Raw genomic sequence first — 20,554 nt, 5'->3', positions numbered from 1 at the left:
GTGCCCAACCAAATACGAGCATCTGCGCATGATGTATTCTGCTATACTCCATTCTAAAGTCAGTGAAGTGCAACAGGCATTTCCAGGGCACAGTTCTCCCCCTGACTATGATTGGTGCCTCAAGTGAATAGATCCCATGTAAACGACTAAAGTTAGATGAGATGAATTGCACCTTAGCCACCCACTTGAATCAGTGCATTTTTAAACTCATTTTCAACAACTATTGCTGCTGACATGTTTACTTGATTACAATATATGGGAACAAAAATTGGGATAAAATAAGGTACAGGTATTAACTGACTCAAAGTGTGATCTGATTCAGTGACAAAAAAGGGAACAGTTCAGACCAGTTTAAAAGCCCAGGCTGAGTTGACACTAGTAATAAATCAAAAAAAAAAAAAAAAAAGATTTCTACACATCTGGGACCCTCTCTGCCAGGGAACATGAATTTTCCATGGTAGCACATGCACAGATCTATCAAAGAACTGAAAACTTTAAAATTTTAGCCATTTGATTAGTCCCCTTGAAGTTACAGAAAATGTTTCTCTCTCTCTCAGATTAAGTACCTAGAAATAAATTTCTTCTGAAGAGCCCATGTATACTGAATGCCTAAATAAAACAGCAATAGCTGGGAGTTCCCTGTGGTGGGTTGTTGCAAATCCCATAATAAGCGATTTGCTGAATCAAGTCCCTTAAGTGATGCTAAGAAGCAAGGGATCAGCATTCTTGTCCTCCATCAAATACATGTTCATGAATGAGGGGGAGGGTTGCTAACCCAGTAATTGCAAAACCTTCAGATCAGATAACGGAAAAAATGTAAATGTTATGGTTCAATCTGTCTTTAGGTATCTTTATTTCTACTCTTTATTTTTCTCAACTCCACTTGTATAGCCCTAAGGGCACAAGAATAGTTGCAAATGTATAAGCAAAAATAAAAACTGCACTAAAACCTATTCAGTGAATGGAAGTTTTTAAACACACAAAATAACACCATATCCTTTCAATTTATTTGTATACGTGGAGATAGAGAAGACAACATTTACATCCTATTCCAGATTAAAGTAGTTTGGTTCAATCAGGGTTCAACCACCACAAACTGGGTTATAGAGTTTTCACAAAAGTATATTCACGAAACTCCTGTTGTGTATCCTGTAAAATTAACCAGTCTTTGGTAAGGAATCAACTCAAGATTCGTACTTTGGATCTGCATGATCAAATTCAAAGTCTACACACACAAAAATTTATTCGAACTTGTAGAGATTCCAGGTTCCAGTTTTAGCTGATCTATGCTTTATTTATCTTGATCATTTTAAGCTTATTTTAACAATTTTGTTGACTTTCAAAAATGTATGATATATACTCTTGAAGTGTTGCCAGGTTCTTTTTTCTGGAATCAAGCTTTGCTAAAAATGTGCTCCCACTTCTCGGATATTTTAGCTGCAGTTTAAGAAAACAGAAGCAATTCATTTCTTCTAACAGCTACCTTTAACACTCCAAGTTTGGGGTGCTACAAATATTTTAAATTATTATTAAGAATCAGTACTGGATCCATATACCCATGGGACACTCTTGCAGCACTGTGACATTTGCCAGAGTTTAAACATCAGATTTTTGTAAATCAGCCTTTCCTCAGCCTGTTTCAGTTTGCTTTTAGGGGTTTTTTTGATCATCTTTTAAGTTCAGATACAGAGCATTGCCCAAAGCATATGTTCACCTTTGTACACAATGAGGACTTCCACTGAGGTCACCGACAGCGCTGAAAGCATAGCACTAGGCACACACAGGAGGTTGGGAGGAGTTTTAAATATCAGCATGATAAAACTTTAAGCTCTTTATACTTTGTCTTTTGTCAGGAACAAATGCTGCCATAATCAGGATGGTGGTGGAGTGCTTGAGGAAGGGGGACCTACGTGGCCATTACCCGGAGTGCACGGGCTGCGTGGGCCCATGCCAATGGATGGACACTCTGCTCCAACCCACGGCTACATGTCTGCACTTGGTCCAGTGAAGCGCTGGGCCAGCTGACTCTTCTGTGCCCGAGAGGTGGGAGAGAAACTCTCACCAGGGAAGATAAATCACAATAAAATGTTCCTGAGAAATTCAATTGAAATATTTTACACAGCAACAAATCAAGATCAACCATCGGATAGGACCCACTTGAGAAGTCCAGAGAAGAACAATAGAGAGGTAACAACATCTTTCAGCCCTTTTTTCATCCTGAAACCTCAAGTTCTCCTTCCTACTTAAGCAACTTCTGATAGGACATCACTCCATCAGCAGTTATGAAAAGGATACAGATGCAATATATTTCAGGGATGACACCAAAGAAGAGCTTGGTTTAAGCTTGCATGTTTTGCCAGGGTTACCTTGTATACCTAATGGGAACTTGGCTATTTTTCTCTTGCTGTGCAAATTCTCATCATTTCCCTTTTAGGGGAATCTCTGAAGAGGGGCAGTCAAAGCTTTGCCAGTGTGGTCATTCTAACCTGAATCCACCAGTAAATATATGGTCCCTAAGTTAGGGGACAGAGTACGTTATTTGGGATCAACACGGTGGCCTTTTGGCATGGTGGTATTTTTTGAGAAGTAGCTATGTTTTTAGAGTCGCATCTCCTAAGAAACAAAATTGTTTAAAGCACTTAACATTACTTTCTTGACGAAACACAGTTGGCTGAGAAATCCCCTGCCCAGCCTTACCCCACTTACTCCTTACAAAACACTGCATGCTAGTTGCGTCTGTAATCATTTTGTTGATGCAGTGCATTTTGTCAGCTGTGCAGGAAGGCGATAAGCCGCAGAGAAAGTATGAGCGAACAAAACAGATGTGGCTGGTCTAGAAACCAGGGCTTGTATATCAGAACGTTGCAGCAGGAAGTCCCCCAGACGTGCCAGTCTCTGCTGTCTCTGGGGGAAGCCAGGGCCAGGTCAGTCCAGCCCGTATTGCCCCACGCGAACATTGTCCTCTCAGCGACTCTGTTGAGACTCCTGGGAGCCTAGTTTTAGAGGGGCTGTCAAGACACTAACTTTTTTTGGAATGCCACACAGGTAAAAGGCAAAAGATGAATCTCTTTTGAATATCAAAGAGGATATTAAAAGTCTCTCAAGAGCCAAAGGAACAATAGTATTTGTCCCTCACTAGCTGGAAATAATGCACTTTTCAGTAACAAAATGAGGGGCAGTGGGAGAGTTTTTAGTCAATATTCCTAGTCTCTATTTGGCAAAGCAAATAATGCAGTCACATCACAGGTGATGATGAAACAGTTCTTGCATCAGCAGTAACTCAGAAAGTTGTTTGAGAGCAACTGCAGAAGGTAAACTAAAATCATGAGGTCTGAATAACTAGCATTCAAAATTTTCAAAAGATCTGGCCAAGAAAATGGTCGAGATACGCAGGCTGATTTTCAGTAAGTCTAGAGAAGTCAGGTATTGTAATACTGCTTCTGGACTAAACAGAATATTAGACATGGGAATCAGTTAGTGAGAATCGAGAGCATTAAAACAATTAACATCAACACTAACAGACCACAAATCTTATCAAAATAATGCTACATATCTGTTTATAATAGACTGGGATTTCAAAAAACTGCTATTCCTTGGTAAGCAGCTGGTGGGCGAACAAGATTTTGTTTCGGTGTACTTGATCATGAGTCCTATCTAGAGGACCATAAATACTATTGCACTTTCTAAGGGAGTGCAAACTCCGAGGATGACATGGGGATCACACTGGTTTGTGAGCAAAGCATGAAATCAGCATGACAAGGGAATGTCTTTGCCTGAAGGGATACTGAATCTTCCAGTGGATGAACAGAAAAATCATGCAGAACCAGAAAAGTTCTGTTCAGTTTGGTTAAAAAGTGTTTCGCGACCAGCCCTTTGCTCTCTAATGGTTGCTAAGATTATTCATCAAATTTGGCAAATATTTTTAGTTAAAGTTGTTGAGATGAGAGTAGGAAGGAAAAGAAAAATTCACAGAAGTCGAAATGTCATGCGTTGATATTTTCAAAATGGAAATGTTTTCTTCTGAACTAACACTTTTGTTTCAAAACAGAACTATGGTTAAAAGCATAGCTAGTAGGAAAATGAAATAAAACATTGTGTTTTGGATCAAATTAAACATTTCAGTTGATCCAAAACAATTTCCCTCCCAACTTTCAGTTACTAATGAACAAAAAAAATCTATTATTTACAAAATTGTCAAATACACACTGATGAACTGCCACTAAAATACTATGGAAAATACTTGAGGAAAGATCTTCAAAAACTGGAACAATTTCTAACCAGGTCCATGAGACAGGGTTCACAAAATTGTTTAAAGGATGAGGAAATATTCTCTGTAAGGAAAGACTTCAGGTCCATTTAGACACGTGAAATAAAACTAAGGAATGACTTTATTATAATCTATTAGAACCTATGTGGAGAATAGATTTTTTTGCTTTTTTAAAGTCTAGCTAACAAAAGTATTAGTAAGATCCAACATCTGGAAGCTGAAGCTATACAGATTTGGACAATGATTATGGTTATACTGCTAAGAGTGGAGTTAGCTTTCAGAATAACTTAATGATTGTTGTGCTGGATTGCCCATCACAGGGAGTTTTTAAAATCAAAATTGAATGTTTTCCCCAGAACATGTGCCTTACTAATAAAACAGAATGGCCAATAAAGGTGTGTCCGCAACAAGAATACACCTGTATTTATTTTACAGAGTGCAGGCAGGCCCACTGGAAGAACAGATAGCAATTCAAAGCAAAATGCTGTCTCACTGTTTAAGGGAGTTCACCGAGAGGCTTAGCTATCATTCTTAAAATACGAGGAGGGAGGAAAAGGCTTGCTCTTCCTGCTCACTGTACCACCTGCTCTGCTGGCAAGGATGGTGCCAGCCCAAGGTTTTGTCTCTTGGAGTTTAATCCCAATAACACAGACCTGTTGTTTGCTACACCTGCCGAACAGCGCCCAGGCACGCACAGTGCCATTGCTCATTAAGCTCAGTAGGAAAGCTGCTGTGCATCGAGACTCAAGCTAGGATGCACGACACCTGGGCCATCACTTCTCAGATGTAAACCCTCACAAGGCCCTCACAATAGCAGGGGCACATGGTACATTGCTTTCTACACACCTGAGCCAAAATTCAAGCTTACAAAGTACATTGTGTTTTCCAAAAGCCACAAGATTATGTATCAGATTTTCTTGGCTTGTGTAAGTTGGTGTAGTTGAAGCAAAGCTGATTTAAAGCAACCAACAGTCTGCTCTGTGTGTTTCAGAGGTATCTCTAAGAGTTTAGGAGAAGTTGGATGCAGCAAAAGCCCTGATCCTCAATGTCCCAAATTTAAGGGAAGCTCTAAGCCAAATGTGTACTTCACAGCTAATCCCTGTCATCTTATAAGGTCAAACCAAAAGCTTGGCACTGAATGCCCCACTCCACCTCTAACAGAGCACAAAACTGAAGTCATATTTTTTCTACAAGAAAAGTTAATGCAGTACAGAGGGTGTGATTTTAATTAGCCTCTCCTTTGAAAGTGATGAAAAACTTACTGACTCTCAAAGACATGTTTATCTGACCACATATTCAAATTGTGCCAGTACACCAAGCTCTTCTAGTTTTGATTTAAAATCCAAGAAAATTAAATGCAATAATCATGTTAAAGTTCGAAACTATAAGTGCACAAAAGCCAGGAAATTCCAAAATTAAGTTATCTACCACAACCATAACTCAGGCCTGGTAGTTAGCTTATTGTATCACTTGACTGTATACGCAGTTAAAGATTTATGCCTTAAAACGGGGCCAGGCCATAGTATGGGTGGGAGTCTGGGCTATGGAATGTTCTGAATTTTGTGCATTTCAAATCTCCCTTTTAACATTGCATTAATATGTTTGCATTTAACAGCATTATGCTTCAGAGTTTCCTCTGCAAAGTGAAATCAGCATAACCTGGGCCAGAAATATCTGCAAAAGTTGCCAAATGACAGGACAGCACTAACAGGACTGACTGTGGTAGGACACCTCTTCTCAAATCAATTCAAGGTATTTGAGCTCCATCGTGTGGAATGGGGCTGTACATACAATATGCATAAAATCCTTGGCTTCCAAATAAATCTCTTTGGGGGAAAAAAGATACATCTCCAAACATACTATAAATCAAAGAAACCTGCTTTTACAGAAAATATGATTCTGTCTATCTGTGACTGAAGACTGAAGTCTAAACCTAACAGAAGGGCTACATTTGATTAAATCCTTGGACTACAATACTGAAGTTGTGCTGCAATTCACCATGGCAGCCTCTCACAACTACACTGCTTTTTAAAGAGAATTGAGACCAGCTCTCACTGCAGGGCATGTAATTAGATTCACTTCACACTAGTGCTTGCTGCATTGGTTATGGAGATGCTATTAAATGAATAGCTCATCCATGCACAGGACTGAGGCTTTTTTATTTTGCCTGCTTAGGTTTTATGTCCTTGTTCATTCTACCTGTGCTGGAGCATTGCAATGACTGCCCAAAGCTATTTGTATGCAACAGGTACTGTGTGACCTCTTTTTAAGATTTTGTGTCACTCTGCAGCTCAGGATAAGGAAGCTTCACATCTGAAGTTGGGCTAATATCCTATTTCTCAGTCTTTTAGTCTGTAAGCTCCTCATTGACATCTTTGCACACCATCTAGCCCAGAGGGCCCTTATCTTGCTGACTCCCTGGGATGCACTCAAAGAGCTATGTTCAAAGCGAATGCCTTTCACAGACGAGCAAAGGCTTCTGAATTTCTGGAGACAAAGACATGGATTATCACTGGTGTTCAGAAACAGCTTTGTGATTGGAAGCATATATTGTCACGAAATATACACATTTATATTTATAGAAGGTATATAGAAATATATATAGTTTTCATTTTTATTTGTTCAAGTGATGATAAGAATGCCTGGAAGCCTGAAAAATATGCCGTGTTATGAGAAAACAGAGCAGCTGTAATGGTGCAAGTAACTCAGTGGGCAATGGGCAGCTCAAGAAGAGCTTTCTGACAACAGATGGCTCTTCAGCCTAGCCAAAAGGGTTAAGAGAGCCACTTGTTGAAAACTACAAACAAACAGATTCAAACCAGGAATCAGGCTGCGTTTTGATATCAGAAGAGGCAAGAAACAGGTGACTCCTCTGTCATTTCATTCCCAAATCAAGACTGAATGGCTTTCCTAAAAGAGACATTGCTGAGGTCGTGCATAAATCCCTGCCAGCCTTGACTACCATTATGCAGGAACTCATACCGGATAAGCATTACAATTTTTTCTTGCCTTAAAAACAAAAAAAACCCACCACACTATGAATCTATTCATCTGTATTATAGCAGATTACAAAGCCTCCTTGATGATTTTCCAGAAAGACCCAATCTTCATCACACAATGTTTACAAGAGAGACGCACAGACGGAGGGCCAAAGGCACGACTGCCAGGGTCATTGCTCAGCCCCAGATCACACGCAGAGAGCTGCCACGCGCTCTCCTCGCACTCTGCACGTCTGTCATACCACCAGCTGCTCTTTGTAGCTCCTGCACATCCAGATACCCACTTTTTAATCTATTTGTTGGGTGACAGAGATGAAAGCTGACAGCACTTTTTCCATTTTCACTTTCACAAATGTATTATTACTACCCTCTCATGGCATTAAATTGCAAACATCATTGGTCTTTGCCTGAATGTCTTCAAAGTGCCTCAAGTCCGGCACCCAGATCAAAGTAGTTTCCTTTTCTCAACTCTCGGGCATCTGCCTTTTTCACCTGAAGTCAGAGAAGCAAGTGCCCACTCACCCCCTTTCTGCCAAGCTTCATTTTTGTTGTTTCCTCTCCAAGGATTTATTCAATGATGGGAGTAAGAGAAATATCTCCCACTTAAAAAAAAAACAACCAAACAAAAAACAAAAAACACACACAAAAACACACATCTTCAGAAAACCATCTTCAGCATGCATATTCCAAGTCTGCAACATTTCCCAGGGTAGAGAAACAACAAAAACTGCACCACCATTTCCATAGTGATGTGCAGGATTTTATTTCCCATTCTGCTTTATGGAAAGGGCCTTCATTCAGTGTTTGACCGCTGCTCTGAAGGGCAAGCAGTAGAAAATTGGTTCTGAGATTCCAAAATGAACCAGATACTTTGACCCTGTTCCCTTTTGTGCAGTAATCATCGTACCCCTGGAGCATTCAGCTCAGCCAGGAAGCCGGACCTGGACACGTTTCTGATTACACTGGCACAAGCCCCCCAGGAGAGCAGCTATTCTGGCATCACGGGGCCCTCTGGTCCATGTGCTGGGAGCAAGGCTCAGCCCTCCCTCTGCCTCCGTGGCTTGGCGGGGGTAGGAGCCAGGAGGAAACCCTACCTCTGCTTCCCGTGTCCTGTTCTGCCTGCAGAGAAACCAGACACCTTTTGTAATAAGACTGTGCAGCCTTCCAGACAGGGCACTTGCAGCTGGTGCGACTTGAGCTGCACTGCAGAAACTGCAGCCAGAACGGTGGAGGAAGGACTGCAGCACCATCCCCTGCCCTCTCCCTGCTGGTAATGGATGCAAGGGGGACACCTGGGCTGTTTGCTGACCCTCGTTCTACTGGAAAAGGTGCCAAGGCCACTTTAGAGCAAATCCTCCCTTTCCAGGGGCTTTTGGAGGAGTCCCACCTCTGAGGGGATGAGGTGGAATGGGGAACTACTTGCAGTGAAGGAGCACGTCTGAGCCTACAGCGCCTCTTGTGCGGGAATAGCATGGAGACTACATTTGAAAATAAAGTAATATGAATGCTGCAAGTTATTTTGAAAACCTGGAGACCCCAAAGCCAGGATTTTGTGAACATCACATTTCCTGGGAAAGGAAATTCTAGTGGCCCTGTTATATCTCACCGACTTTAAATGAGACAGCAGGAGCCAGGACGCTTTCTAATATTAGTAGGTCAGCTCCTTTCCATCCCAAGGCCAGATTTTCAGCTCATGTAAAGCAGCACAGCTCCATTAAGGAGTTATGCTGATTACACTAGCCAGGGGCCAGCCTTTCAAAATGGCTGGAGAACCCAAAGGAGAAAGGACCAACACCCACTTGCAGGGGAGTCAGCCTTATCATTGGCTTCTCAAACTTTGATATGATTTTATGCACTTGTTTTCAGAAATGATGCATGGGCTCTCTGCCTCAGCTCCCCAACCATTTCCCCATTGCATACTGCATTTCTCATCACTCTTTCATGCCAGGGGAGAACACATGCACAGAACGAAGGAAAGCAATAAAAATAAATAAATAAAACCAATTAGTCTGAGCAACAGCTCAACCCCATCAGGGCCACAGCACCACAAGCAAGAAACAAAGCTGGACTGCACAAACAGCAGGCGCAGTAGTATTTTGTTCCTCTGCTCGATTCGCTGCAGGGACCTCTCTCTTCGCACCGCTTACCTTTAGCGGTGGCCATCTCTCCCTCAACATGAGCCATGCGCTGCATAGCAGTTGCTCCAACACAGACCGGCATGCTGATTTTCTGCCCTAAGACAGAGGTTGACAGGTCCATAACAGACACGTCCCTGAGCATCCGGGGGTACAGCTTCCATCTGACACAGAGACAAATGGATAAATTTTGAAAAGCATGCCTCATTTCGGTTATTTACAGTTCCTAATGGCCAAGAGCAGATTTTTATGTTGTCAGGAGAAAGACTGTGAAAGCTGGAGGGAAGGAAGCTGCAAGAGGCACTTGGAAGAGGGGTGTTAGAGCTGAAACAGATATTCCTTGAATTACCTGGAGCTGCAGTTGACCGCTGAAACGCACAAAGCCAGGAGAGAGCGGGCAGAGGGCGAGATCAGCAGAGGGCCAAAGAGGCAAAGTGCCTTACAGCATTATTGACCTCTATCATTAGAGAGAAAAGACAACAGCTGCAAACGGTAACATTTAAAATGAGTCTCAGGTTCCCTGAAAGCCTTGGGCAGAACTGGATGACAGAGGGTGTCAGAGGACAGCAGAAGCTACTAATCCCTGTCTGACCTCCTTCAGTTACGTCTCCTATGGACCTGGGAGCCACAGGAAACAAGGATTTTTGGATAAAACTGGCCTGGTCAGTGCTCTTAACCCTCCTTGTCCCTATCTAAGGGCCTCCCTGTCACACTTTGCTGCGTTATCTGCTCTCCTTAGGCTGGATGCCTTCCTCTCTGCACTCCTCTGCAAGCAAACAAGAGGCGTACAAGGTACAGGTTGCCTGTGTCATGGGTCTCTGCAGTGAAAAATGAGCTGCCACTCTTCTTCCCCTGGAAAAGAAGTGGGCAGGCTCTCCAAACTGAGAAAAGCCAAGCCAGGGGAGTGGGGAAATTCACTGCTCTACATCTCTCCTGGCACCTCAATAGAGCTGCTTTGCTCAGAGAGGCCCGTTCCCCCGCAGTTGCAGACCACGGTGCAATACGAGCTTAGTTCTAAAATGACTGCAACCCCAGAGACAGCCTGTTGTACCACAAGGATTTGAGACTTCCAGGAAAAGACTAAATGCAGCAACTGTAATTTGGTACAGGAAAAGACTGAGTAGCACAATTACTTTCCCAATAAAGCAAATTACAATCTAGTCCTTGAATGACTTGGCCCAGTATCTGCTCACCCATTCCAGACCTTGCTTTGGCCTTTAATATATCCACCAGAAACTACATCAACCCAGAGCAGGACTTTATTCGCCATTTAGGGGCTTCATCCCAGAGTACAAGTGAAAGTTGATTTCAAAGCAGAGCAAACTGCAAGAAAAACCACTTACCTGAAATTGCAGTTTATTGCAGTCAGGCAAGACATCGCATGCTTGGACACAGAAATTATCTTTTTGTTCAAGAGCTAGCACAATAGGACTATGATTCCTCTCTCAGAGAGGTGGGCAACTCTGCAGTATCCCAACATATATTAATACGGTTACATTCACGGGGGGACACCTGTGAAATTGCACTCCCTCGCCAACCAGGTGGAGTCATAGCATAGCCACTGTTACTAGGAGCCACCAGAGGCTACGCGTTAGCAGGGGCTGTGCCGAGGGCCAAGAGCCACGGAAGAAGGACCATGCGCTCTGTGCGAGCCCTAACAGAACAGGCATCAATGTCTCGCTCGTGCATCCTTCCCTTGGAAAGGACTCTGCACTTTCAGATGATAGCTATTGAATTTTAATTAAAGGAAATAATTAAAAGCTTATTCTCTAATACTGCTGAATCTGGTTACCTGCTCTGTGCTAGAGTGCCTGGGTTCTCCAATATTATTATTAGCATTAAGATAACAACTGCAGCTACTATTATCCTGAGACTATACTCTGACAGTTGCTAGTGGTCAGCTTGAGCTCACATACTAAGCTAACAGATTAGGAGAAAAAACAAAAAAATAACTCCCCCACCCAGAAGCAATCTCTTCACTCTACAGAAGATCAAGAGATATTTCCAAAAGAAACCTGGGACAGAGTCAGAATGAGACCCAAATTTCTTAAACCCTAGAGCACCAGGCTGTGCTAGCTCTCCAGAACATGCTCCCCAGGGAGGAGAAAGATGGTTATGATGCTTGGAAGAAGAGATGATGTTGTGGGAGTCAGCTGTACTATTTGATGCCAAGACACACACGGCAAGTATGTATCCTTAGGCTTGTTTTCATGCTATTGTATCAGATTGTTATTTTTCAGGGGAGGATGGGCTGAGGGTGGGACAAAAGAAAACATGGACTTTTCTTTTTCTTCTTCCTAATCTTCATTCCAAAACCTTTCTCCCAATTCCGAGACATCATTTCCCAGCAAACAGAAAATAACATCTTTGCTCAGTTTTAGAATCAAACTCAAAATAAAAGCACAAGGATCTGAAATATTTTCTTCTTCTCCAATCTCCTAGTTTCTCTGCTGCTTCTGACCTGTGAGATTTTTAACTAGTATAAACCACTGCCATTTCATCACAGCACACATCTAAGGATCAGTCCTGAAGCACCAAAATTTCTGTAGTGCTTTTAGCTGGGAAAAGAAGTAGAAAGACCAAAAGCCCCCACCAGCTCCCAACAGTGTATACAAGAAATGTGATGCCACTACAAGTGGTGATAAACATCCTCCTCCCCTTTATGTACCACCAAGGGACTCCATCAATGACCTTCTTGGACCATCAGATTCATTAACCCCAGACTTTAAAACTGAATCATCCCTTTTGATCCCCTTTGTGGCTCCTCTGCCCCTTGCACCTTACTGGGCTGCATGTTCTTGACCAACATCAAATCAACAGGCATAACAGAGAATTTACCGAGTTCCATGAAAAACACCTAAGGGATCACCATCTCAGGCTTACTCAAAGAAAAACAAACAAGCAAAAAGAAACCCCACACACCACCCTGCCAATGTGGCTTTCTTAGTGGGGATTTTTCTGGCTGTTAGCGAGCCAGACACCTGAAGCGAAGTACTTTCTGAAAAAGCCATAGGGAAATGCCCTCAACAGCCGTAAGCAAAAGCAAGGCTGGTAGTTCTCAGTAACCCGAGCATGCACTCACTCTATTGCCACACAACACCTGCTTCCCCCCAGTCTCTGGGTAAAAAAAAAATTTCCTGGACATTTTATAAAGATCTTGTGTATTTTTTACTCATCTTCTCCTTGTCATCCACATTTTTTTTTTCCTGAGTGAAGTCCACACTCATGTGCAATAATCAGCAATTGCAAGCTTTTATCTCATCTCAGCCGGTAGCTGGGGAACTGCTACACTGCGGAAGGCAGTAAGCATTCACAATCTGGCAGGCAACTTCAGCTAAAAGTTGTTTTTAAAGAAGGATGAAAGGGAAGGGGAAATTCTGTCTTCCCTCCATGTTCAAAACTTTCAAAATGTAAATTATCATACAGTTGGTTAAGATAAAAGAGGAAAGCATTCACTATTTTCCTACTCATTTTCAGCTGTGAAATGTTGCTGAAGTTTTCAGGATGTAACACATTTGCAGCAGCTCTTCTTGCTTGCCTTCCGAGTCAGTACTAAACAACCCCTTGGCACTGCACTGCTAGCGGCGTGGTCTGGAGACAACGCACTGTTTGGGCAAAGTCCCTGTCCCAGTTCAAACCCCCTTTGCTACCTTAGTCTCCCCTGCAGCCTCTACCTCCCATCATAAACTGAGGTGCTGTTGCTGTGCACTCTTAAGCAACAGCTGCAGGAAAATATATTTTGTTTCACAGGGTATCTCGCAATCCAAGCGGTGATTCTTTTTAGAGCACTCTGTGCATCTGAGGTGAAGGACATTGCAGAGGTGTAATTAACTTACTACAAGCGTTCCCCTCTTTCTTCCCCCTACAGCTTTTCAGGCCTGCTTGACCCTGATCAGATTCTCCATCTTGCTTTTTTAACCAATATTTGCATTATTTAAATGCCCAGCTATTTTAATGCCCTTAATACTTAGCTACAAGACAACGATACATTTGCAGCAAACACGCATCAGTGCTGTCACTGATAAACAAGCTATTGCTGTTCCATGTATATGGCAACATAATGTATCTTCTCCAAATGCCACTGGGAAGTCAGTGGCAGAGCGTGTCACAACGGATTATCAGAAATGTATTCCTATACACACATACATCTACCTTCATTAAAATGCTGAAAGAGGAGACTTCAGATCACTTCGAGTGCCATCAAGCTTAAGGCACCCCAACCTTGCCATAAAATCTATTTTCTGTTCAGCCCGATTGCCTCCTTGCCAACTTGAGACTGAATTTAATCAGACAAGCACAGTATTGGAAGGACACATGGTTTTTTGGGACACAGAATAAATGCAAGGTGAATAGTCAGACTCCCTAAGGAATAATGTGTGCACTGACATCTGAAAAACTTCTCTGGCCAAAATGCTTCATTTATACAACAGCTGTCTCCACATTATTTGAAAATTGAGGAAAATGTTATCTGGCCTTAGCAGTAACACTAATGTTGAAATAAGAGCTCTGCTTCCTCACTCCAACATCAATCCCAGGAAAAATGGAAAACAGAAAAGTTACTGTGTCTGGTGTTAACCCCATCCTTACCAATGGTCTTTTGGAGGCACTTTATAATCTAGTATCTGATTATAGTACCAAAGTACTTTAAGCTCCTATGAATTCTCCACATTTTCAAAAGGCCAAGATATTCATTTTATAATCAAATGGATTTGAATTTCACTTTTCTAGAAATAGCATGGGTCTTTCTGAAGACATTGCATTACCTATCAACAGGTTCATTCACTTGCTAGATCATTCCATAATAGCAGTCTATTTGTCTTTAAATGCAACCATTAACTTGCAAAAAAAAAAAAAAAAAAAAAGAAAAAACCTCACAGACAAACCTGACATCATAATTTTTCCCTAACAGAACCCCTCCTGTCAGTATTACTCACCTAAATAATTTTGTACAAAGGTATGGGTTAAGAATTCATGCTTTTGATTCAGTTTTGTGCTTTCTTCTTTTCCATTTAAATATAAAAATTTATAAATACATATTCTAAAAATTTAAATAAATTGTAAATTTATATAATCAGGCTGAATCCTGTGTCCTAAAACTGCAAGCAACTGAGCCTTTGCCAGTAGAAATCAATGGGAGTCTGAGGCCATCAGAAATAAAGCTGAACATACTGATTTCTTTCGGAAAGATATCTGACTTTATGATCTTTGTGAGCAGGAGGCATAAAGTATATCTTACTTTACATTAACCCGCGAGCTGCACTCAGGAACAGAGAAATAACCGATAACATGCTCAAAGACACAAAGACTTTGAGAGACCAGGGACTGAACCCAGATTCAGTGGCAATCCTGCCTTAGTGATTAGACCATGCTTCTCCTATCAGCATCGAAAAAGAATTATTAAAGATTTTAAGGATACTTACTCACTCCAAGTAAGTTTTATACTCCAAAATACTGAGAAGTCTTTACACAAGTTTTCTACCCCATCCCTTCTAGATATGCTACCAGGAAGCCACTGCAAACACGGTCAGATAAACTGTTAATCACAGCATCCCATGTGCTAAGAAAATACAAGTCTGGCAAGCAGATTTACCTACCTTTGTTAATATGTCTCCGGGCAGATTAGATCCAATTTCTGTTTAAATCATGATTAGTTATCATGGTTAGCAGTAAAAAAATTTGCTACTTCTACTGTTGATTGCCTCTAAGCACTTCCTTTCGATCTCCTTTCCTTAACATCTCATTTTGTTATCAAGGTAGATAACCTTTATAAAGCATCTGGAAGCATTCAAAAAAAAATAGGTGAGCATTACTACATCCCCTCCTGCTCCTGTTCACCCCTTGGCATAGGAACAGCCCTTTGGTTCTGTGTCTGAACGGCGCCAAGCGCAAACGGGGTTTCAGCAGGTGCTTGTGTCTAGCCAAGAGGCCTGGAATAACCAACTGCAGCGCGGGTTAGTTTTCTTCTTGAACATAATTCTCCTGCCAGCTTTTCTATACAAGTCCCTAATATCAGGCTTCTGAGTTAATTTCCGAGCTCTGACCTTTGAGATCCAGCCAAAGGACTTGCCACGGTTTTCTAGAGTCTTTAAGAAGCTGCACGTGATTTCCAGGGAAACTGCTCGTCTCCTGTGGAAAGGCACCTGGAGCAGTCACAGGGCTTGCTAGTCTGCGGCTGCCACACTCTGCTCTGCCACAAGCCTCCTGCGCAAGTCTGGACAAATCGCTTAGTACTGGGTACACAAGAAGATAAAGGTGACCACTTACCTCTCAAGGAGCCTGAATTCAAAGACTTGAACCTTTAAAACTGTTTTTTTTGTTGTTGTTTTTTGTTTTGATTCAGAAGTGTTCCCAACCAATTGTTTTCTTTGGCAAAATTATTCTTTTCGTCTTCCACAAGATTACAGACTGCAATAGGTTCAGAAAGAGAGAAGAGAACTGAACTGCAGAATCTCCAAAACCTTAGGGATCTCGGGGATCTGGTTAGCTGAGCAACCAGTCTTTTCAGTCCACTAGCACTATTGGTTTCCATTCGCAGGCACCCAGCTTGCCCTGGGCACACAGATCCTAACTCAACAAGCTGTCTAAAAGTTAGCCATGAAATTACTGTCTGCCCTTTCCTCTAACCCTTTGTCTGCGTTTCATTTCTAATCCATAAAATGAGGCAAGCGATATCTAGCACCTCAGCAAAATGAGTTAAGCCTAGCTAATGACAAGTGCTATAGAAGAGCAAGGTATTACCGCAAATTCAGTCGTACCCTGCAAGTAGGTGAGAATCCAGGCCAGCAGACCCATCTACACAAGTGGGAATGTCAATAAACCTGGAGGCTAATAAAGATTTAGAACCATCCCCCTCAATGTCTCTTCAGCAGCACCATCCTTCAACTTCTACCCTACTCCATAGTTAACAGAGAAAAATGTGCTCAATGATTTCAACCTAGCCTATAATCAAACATGTAGCACCTATGCATATCTGACACTTTTCTTGGCATGCAAGACAAGCTATTTGTCATTTGGCCAGGATATTTGACCTCTAAGGAAGAAAAATAAAGTGGGGAGGGTGAAAAACTAAAAATAAATCAGAAATTTTTGTTTGGTTTGCTAGACACACAGAACACACATGGGATTAAAGATAAGGGTTTTAGAGATTAACAAAAACAAGTGCAGGAGGGTTAAATGTCTGCACCAACAAAACCCAAGAACCAAAGGGAAAAATGGAAGCTAACAGCTGTTTGTTTAAACTGTTTGACTAGGCTTAACTAGGATGATGTGATTAGCCTGCCTTTCTTTTCTGCAGTGCGTGGGCTAACGCTCTGGTGGCAGAGGAAAAACTGAGATTCAGGGGAGGGAGAACCACCACAACACAGGGAAAGTGGCTTGAAGCGTGCTTTGACACTCCTCCATAGAATTTAACAGCAAAAGCTACTTTAAACTGTGGTGATCTTGTGCTTCTGAACCAAAGGGTTCAGGGAGTTCAGGTTTTGAGAACAGGACAAGGGGCCAGATAATGTAGATTAGAACTGGTTTATAATAGCAACCATTACTTACAGTATTTCATGCTGAAGCACTGACCCCGCTACTGGAGATCTCCTGACCACAGCTTGGCCACTCGGTACCAAGCACTGGCTTTCGTTGCTCATTCCAGAGCACGCTGCTAGGATATTTAACTTTGATTTAGCAGTGTCGCAGAAACACTCATTATGGGAGGCTGCATAATTAATGCAGTTTAGGAGGAACAGGTGAGAGCTGGAACCAATTCAGGAGCTAAAAAAATGAAAACAGAAGAATCCTGTACTTATAACCTAAACATAGAAACTAAAGTTTCATCAGCTGATTGGATGTTGGTTATGTCAGGGCCAAAAGAACGCAGACTTTATGCTAACTGCAACAGAAAAGAAACAAAACTCAGGTAAAGCTAGAAAACATTCTAGTGTATTTTTGGGGCTGCATTTGATAGAAAATATTAGTTGGAGAGGCGAAAGGAAAGAGCTGCTAGGTTGTCCTGAAAAGAAGAAACAGAAAATTTTTTTTGCTTAAAGTTTTTCAGAAGATTTTTCTGTGTGAACAAGAGTCAATTGTGCACCCACATCTACTAATAAAGCAGAATTTATACACACACACACAAGTACATATATATGCATATGTATTACAACCTTAAGTCATCCTCCTACCTTGAAAATGCTGCTACATTATCTGCTAATGTTTCTTGGTCATCTGCTCCTGATTGGTAATAATCATACACTGATTTTGGAAGAACTTTTTTAGCATACTCTTCATAATCAGCAACACAAACTGGTTTTCCAGACATGTCTGCAGATCTCGCAGGGTAAGTTCATTCCTGCTTCCCTCTGTTTTAAGCTTTGTATTTTTCTCTGTAAATCATTAATTTAGGACTTCATCAGGATCTGATTCGCATATCTACACACACGCAAACACACACAAACTTCTTGTGTCACTCTGGACTTCAGCACTGTTCTATTTCATGATGTCAAAGCAAACCTAGAGGAGTAAGACATGGGGAAAGAAAGAAAATGCATCAGCAAGCAAAGTATATTGGTGCAGCATGGATGGCTGAAACCTGCAGCAAGAGGAATGTCCTGTCTCTTGGGTATGCTTTTATCATTGAAAATATGCAGGATGCTGGAAAAGGGAAGAGAAAGATATTGCTTATGTCTAAATCAGAATTTTGTTCTATGGACAATTTATAAAAGCAGATCCAAGTCTGGACTGGCATTTAAAACTCCAGTTAACACAGGTGAGTTTCCAGTTGTTTCCATTACAGATCCAGATTCTGTGTCAAGTTGCACAGACCTGGCCCCCAGCTGGCTAGAGCATCCAATACGTCCTCGGGCAAACAAGTCCCTCTTTTCAAGCCAATTCCCCCTCCACAACCCAGAGATCTCATGTTATGAAGTCAGATGCATTCGCTAGCTGGAAACAAAATTAGCTTATCAAACAGATGACATTCATCCAGAATGCAAGATTTTTGTAAAGTCAAGATTCAAACAAGAACTCATAAGAAATTATATATAGAGATACTTTTTTAATCTTGACGGGGAGAAGTCACAAGTGTATCATAGCTGTATATATTCAGTTTTCCTGCTGTGCACATTTCAATTACTTTCAATGCCTTTTTTTTTTTTTTAAAGCAGAGTTTGGGGAGAAGGGAGCATTCAATACTTCAGTTGGAATCAAACCCTCCAAAGCAAAGGTCGAGGTGCAGCAGACCTTTGCCGAGCACACACAAACAAAGCAGCACGCACTGCGGTCGCTGCAGCCCAGCACAGACCTCAATTTCTGACCGTCTTGTAAGCAAACAGGCAACTAGCCTGTTGTTGATTCAGTGCTAGTTATTTGTGGTGCATTCAGAGATGAAGAAATGCAACGCAATATAAATACAGCCATGCCTCACTCCCTCCAACAATATAGGGCTTTAAATGACTTGATTTTTCCCTCAACAAGGCTGAGGAATTCACACAATGTCAAGTTAAATACACATATACCTCTGTCAAAACCACAGCCATCTTCCTTGCTGTTGGTTTATAAATAACAGCCAGGAACATAATATTCTGCAGAGAGTGAGAAAACTGCTTAAGATTCAAAGGAGATTTTGAAACATCTTTCGAAGAATATCTCACGGATTGAAACGGGAAGGATGGTGCCAACTGTAAGGTCAGTACTGGGAATCATTTAAAGAAAACTATGGCTCTTAGACACTTGCAGCTATTTCTCCAATTGCTTTCCCCAGATGAGAGCATCTTAATTTAACACACGCGGGGGGGGGGGGGGGGGTGATCATTCTTACAGGTGTTCAGAATTTTCATGGGAGGAATTGCTGAAGATTATCATCAATATACATACATAAAATTACACCATGGGGCATTTATCACACAATGTCAAATTCAATTCAAATCCAAAATGGCTTAATTGATATTTCTCTGTGCTCCCAGCACAAACTGGGAATAGGTCTTTTTTCATTTAAAACTTGCATTGCTTATGCTAAAAACAGGCATTTATCCTAGAGCATATGAGACTAAACATTCTGTGAGAGCTAAATATTTTAATATGCACAACCGAATTCAACACCAATATTTTGTGGTACAGCTTGTAATGTTGGATAATCTGCACAAAAATTGCTGAAGGTAACTACACCTTTTCACCACTGATCACCACTTTTACTATGTCTATATTCACCCCCCCAAAAAAAAAACTCCAACAACAAAAACATGCTTTTTAAGGCCTTTATAACATTGCCCATGTTGATCTCTCTCTCTACTTATATAGATTTGCCATATTTGTACAAAAATCAGACTACCTTTACTTTATTGGTCATTATTTGTCACTCAGGTTAAAAGTTCTTCTTCCCTTCCCTATCACCCTCCCTAACTTGCTCACATACATCAACATGCGTATCTTCATGCCAACCTCTTGAGTTCCCCCCACAAAAATGGGAAATAAGTGCCAAAGGCGAGTTAGGCCAAGGCGGCATTGGCTTACAGCTCTGGCTAAGCCACCGGGCCCCAAGAAACTGCAGCCCCCAAAGGCCACCAGGAGCTGGAGATCCCTCTGCTCCAGCAGAGGCACACACCCCTTCCCACCTCTGGCCAGTTTATGAGCTGGGGTGGGGAAGAGGCTGCCAACATCATAAAACAAAGCAAAATAAGCAGTAGCTTGCTGCTAAGCTATGAGTATTTGGCCTCTTACTGGTAGCACATGTGTGATCCCTGGCACATCTCATAGCGATACACAGAATCATTCTGATCCAGCTCCCTTCCAGGTAATTGGCTCCTTTATTTTAATGAATCTGTCTGGTTGCTACCTCTCTGGGTGCTACCTCTGTCTGCTTAATGAGACATCAGCTATCTTAACTTTAACCTTAAAAGCAAGAGAAAACATCTTACTTAACAGCAAAGAGTTTGCCCAAGTAACAAAGGCAAACCTCACTGATGAAAGTTAATGCACAGCTCAGTTGAAATGTTCAGATGTGATTAGGGCAAAGAAAAACAAAATCAAGGTAACAGTAACATCTTCTCCTACTATCTTCTGCCTACTCTTTCTCATTTGTTCCCCTGGCAGGTCACTAGACAATTACAATGGAAAGTAGCATCATGTAATTAAAGCTCAGCTCCACCAGGCCCTGTGAAGAAATCTTTTCT

At 41.7% G+C, this 20,554-nt stretch overlaps 1 protein-coding gene across 1 annotated transcript in view; it reads right to left on the bottom strand.

Moving 5' to 3' along the window:
- The window catches only part of HAO1 (hydroxyacid oxidase 1), a 39,576-nt gene that overhangs the window by 15,301 nt on the left and 3,721 nt on the right, over positions 1-20,554 (bottom strand). The window contains exons 3-4 of the mRNA XM_013949804.2: positions 17,570-17,897; positions 9,414-9,565 (exon numbers count right to left, since the gene is read on the bottom strand). Of these exons, the coding sequence (XP_013805258.1) occupies positions 9,414-9,565; positions 17,570-17,706 (289 nt within the window). The 5' untranslated portion in view covers positions 17,707-17,897. The remainder of the gene's footprint in view (positions 1-9,413; positions 9,566-17,569; positions 17,898-20,554) is intronic.

Source organism: Apteryx mantelli, chromosome 3 (genome assembly GCF_036417845.1).
Source record: "Apteryx mantelli isolate bAptMan1 chromosome 3, bAptMan1.hap1, whole genome shotgun sequence".
Classification (NCBI taxonomy): domain Eukaryota; kingdom Metazoa; phylum Chordata; class Aves; order Apterygiformes; family Apterygidae; genus Apteryx; species Apteryx mantelli.
This window is presented reverse-complemented; position numbering and strand designations above follow the sequence as displayed.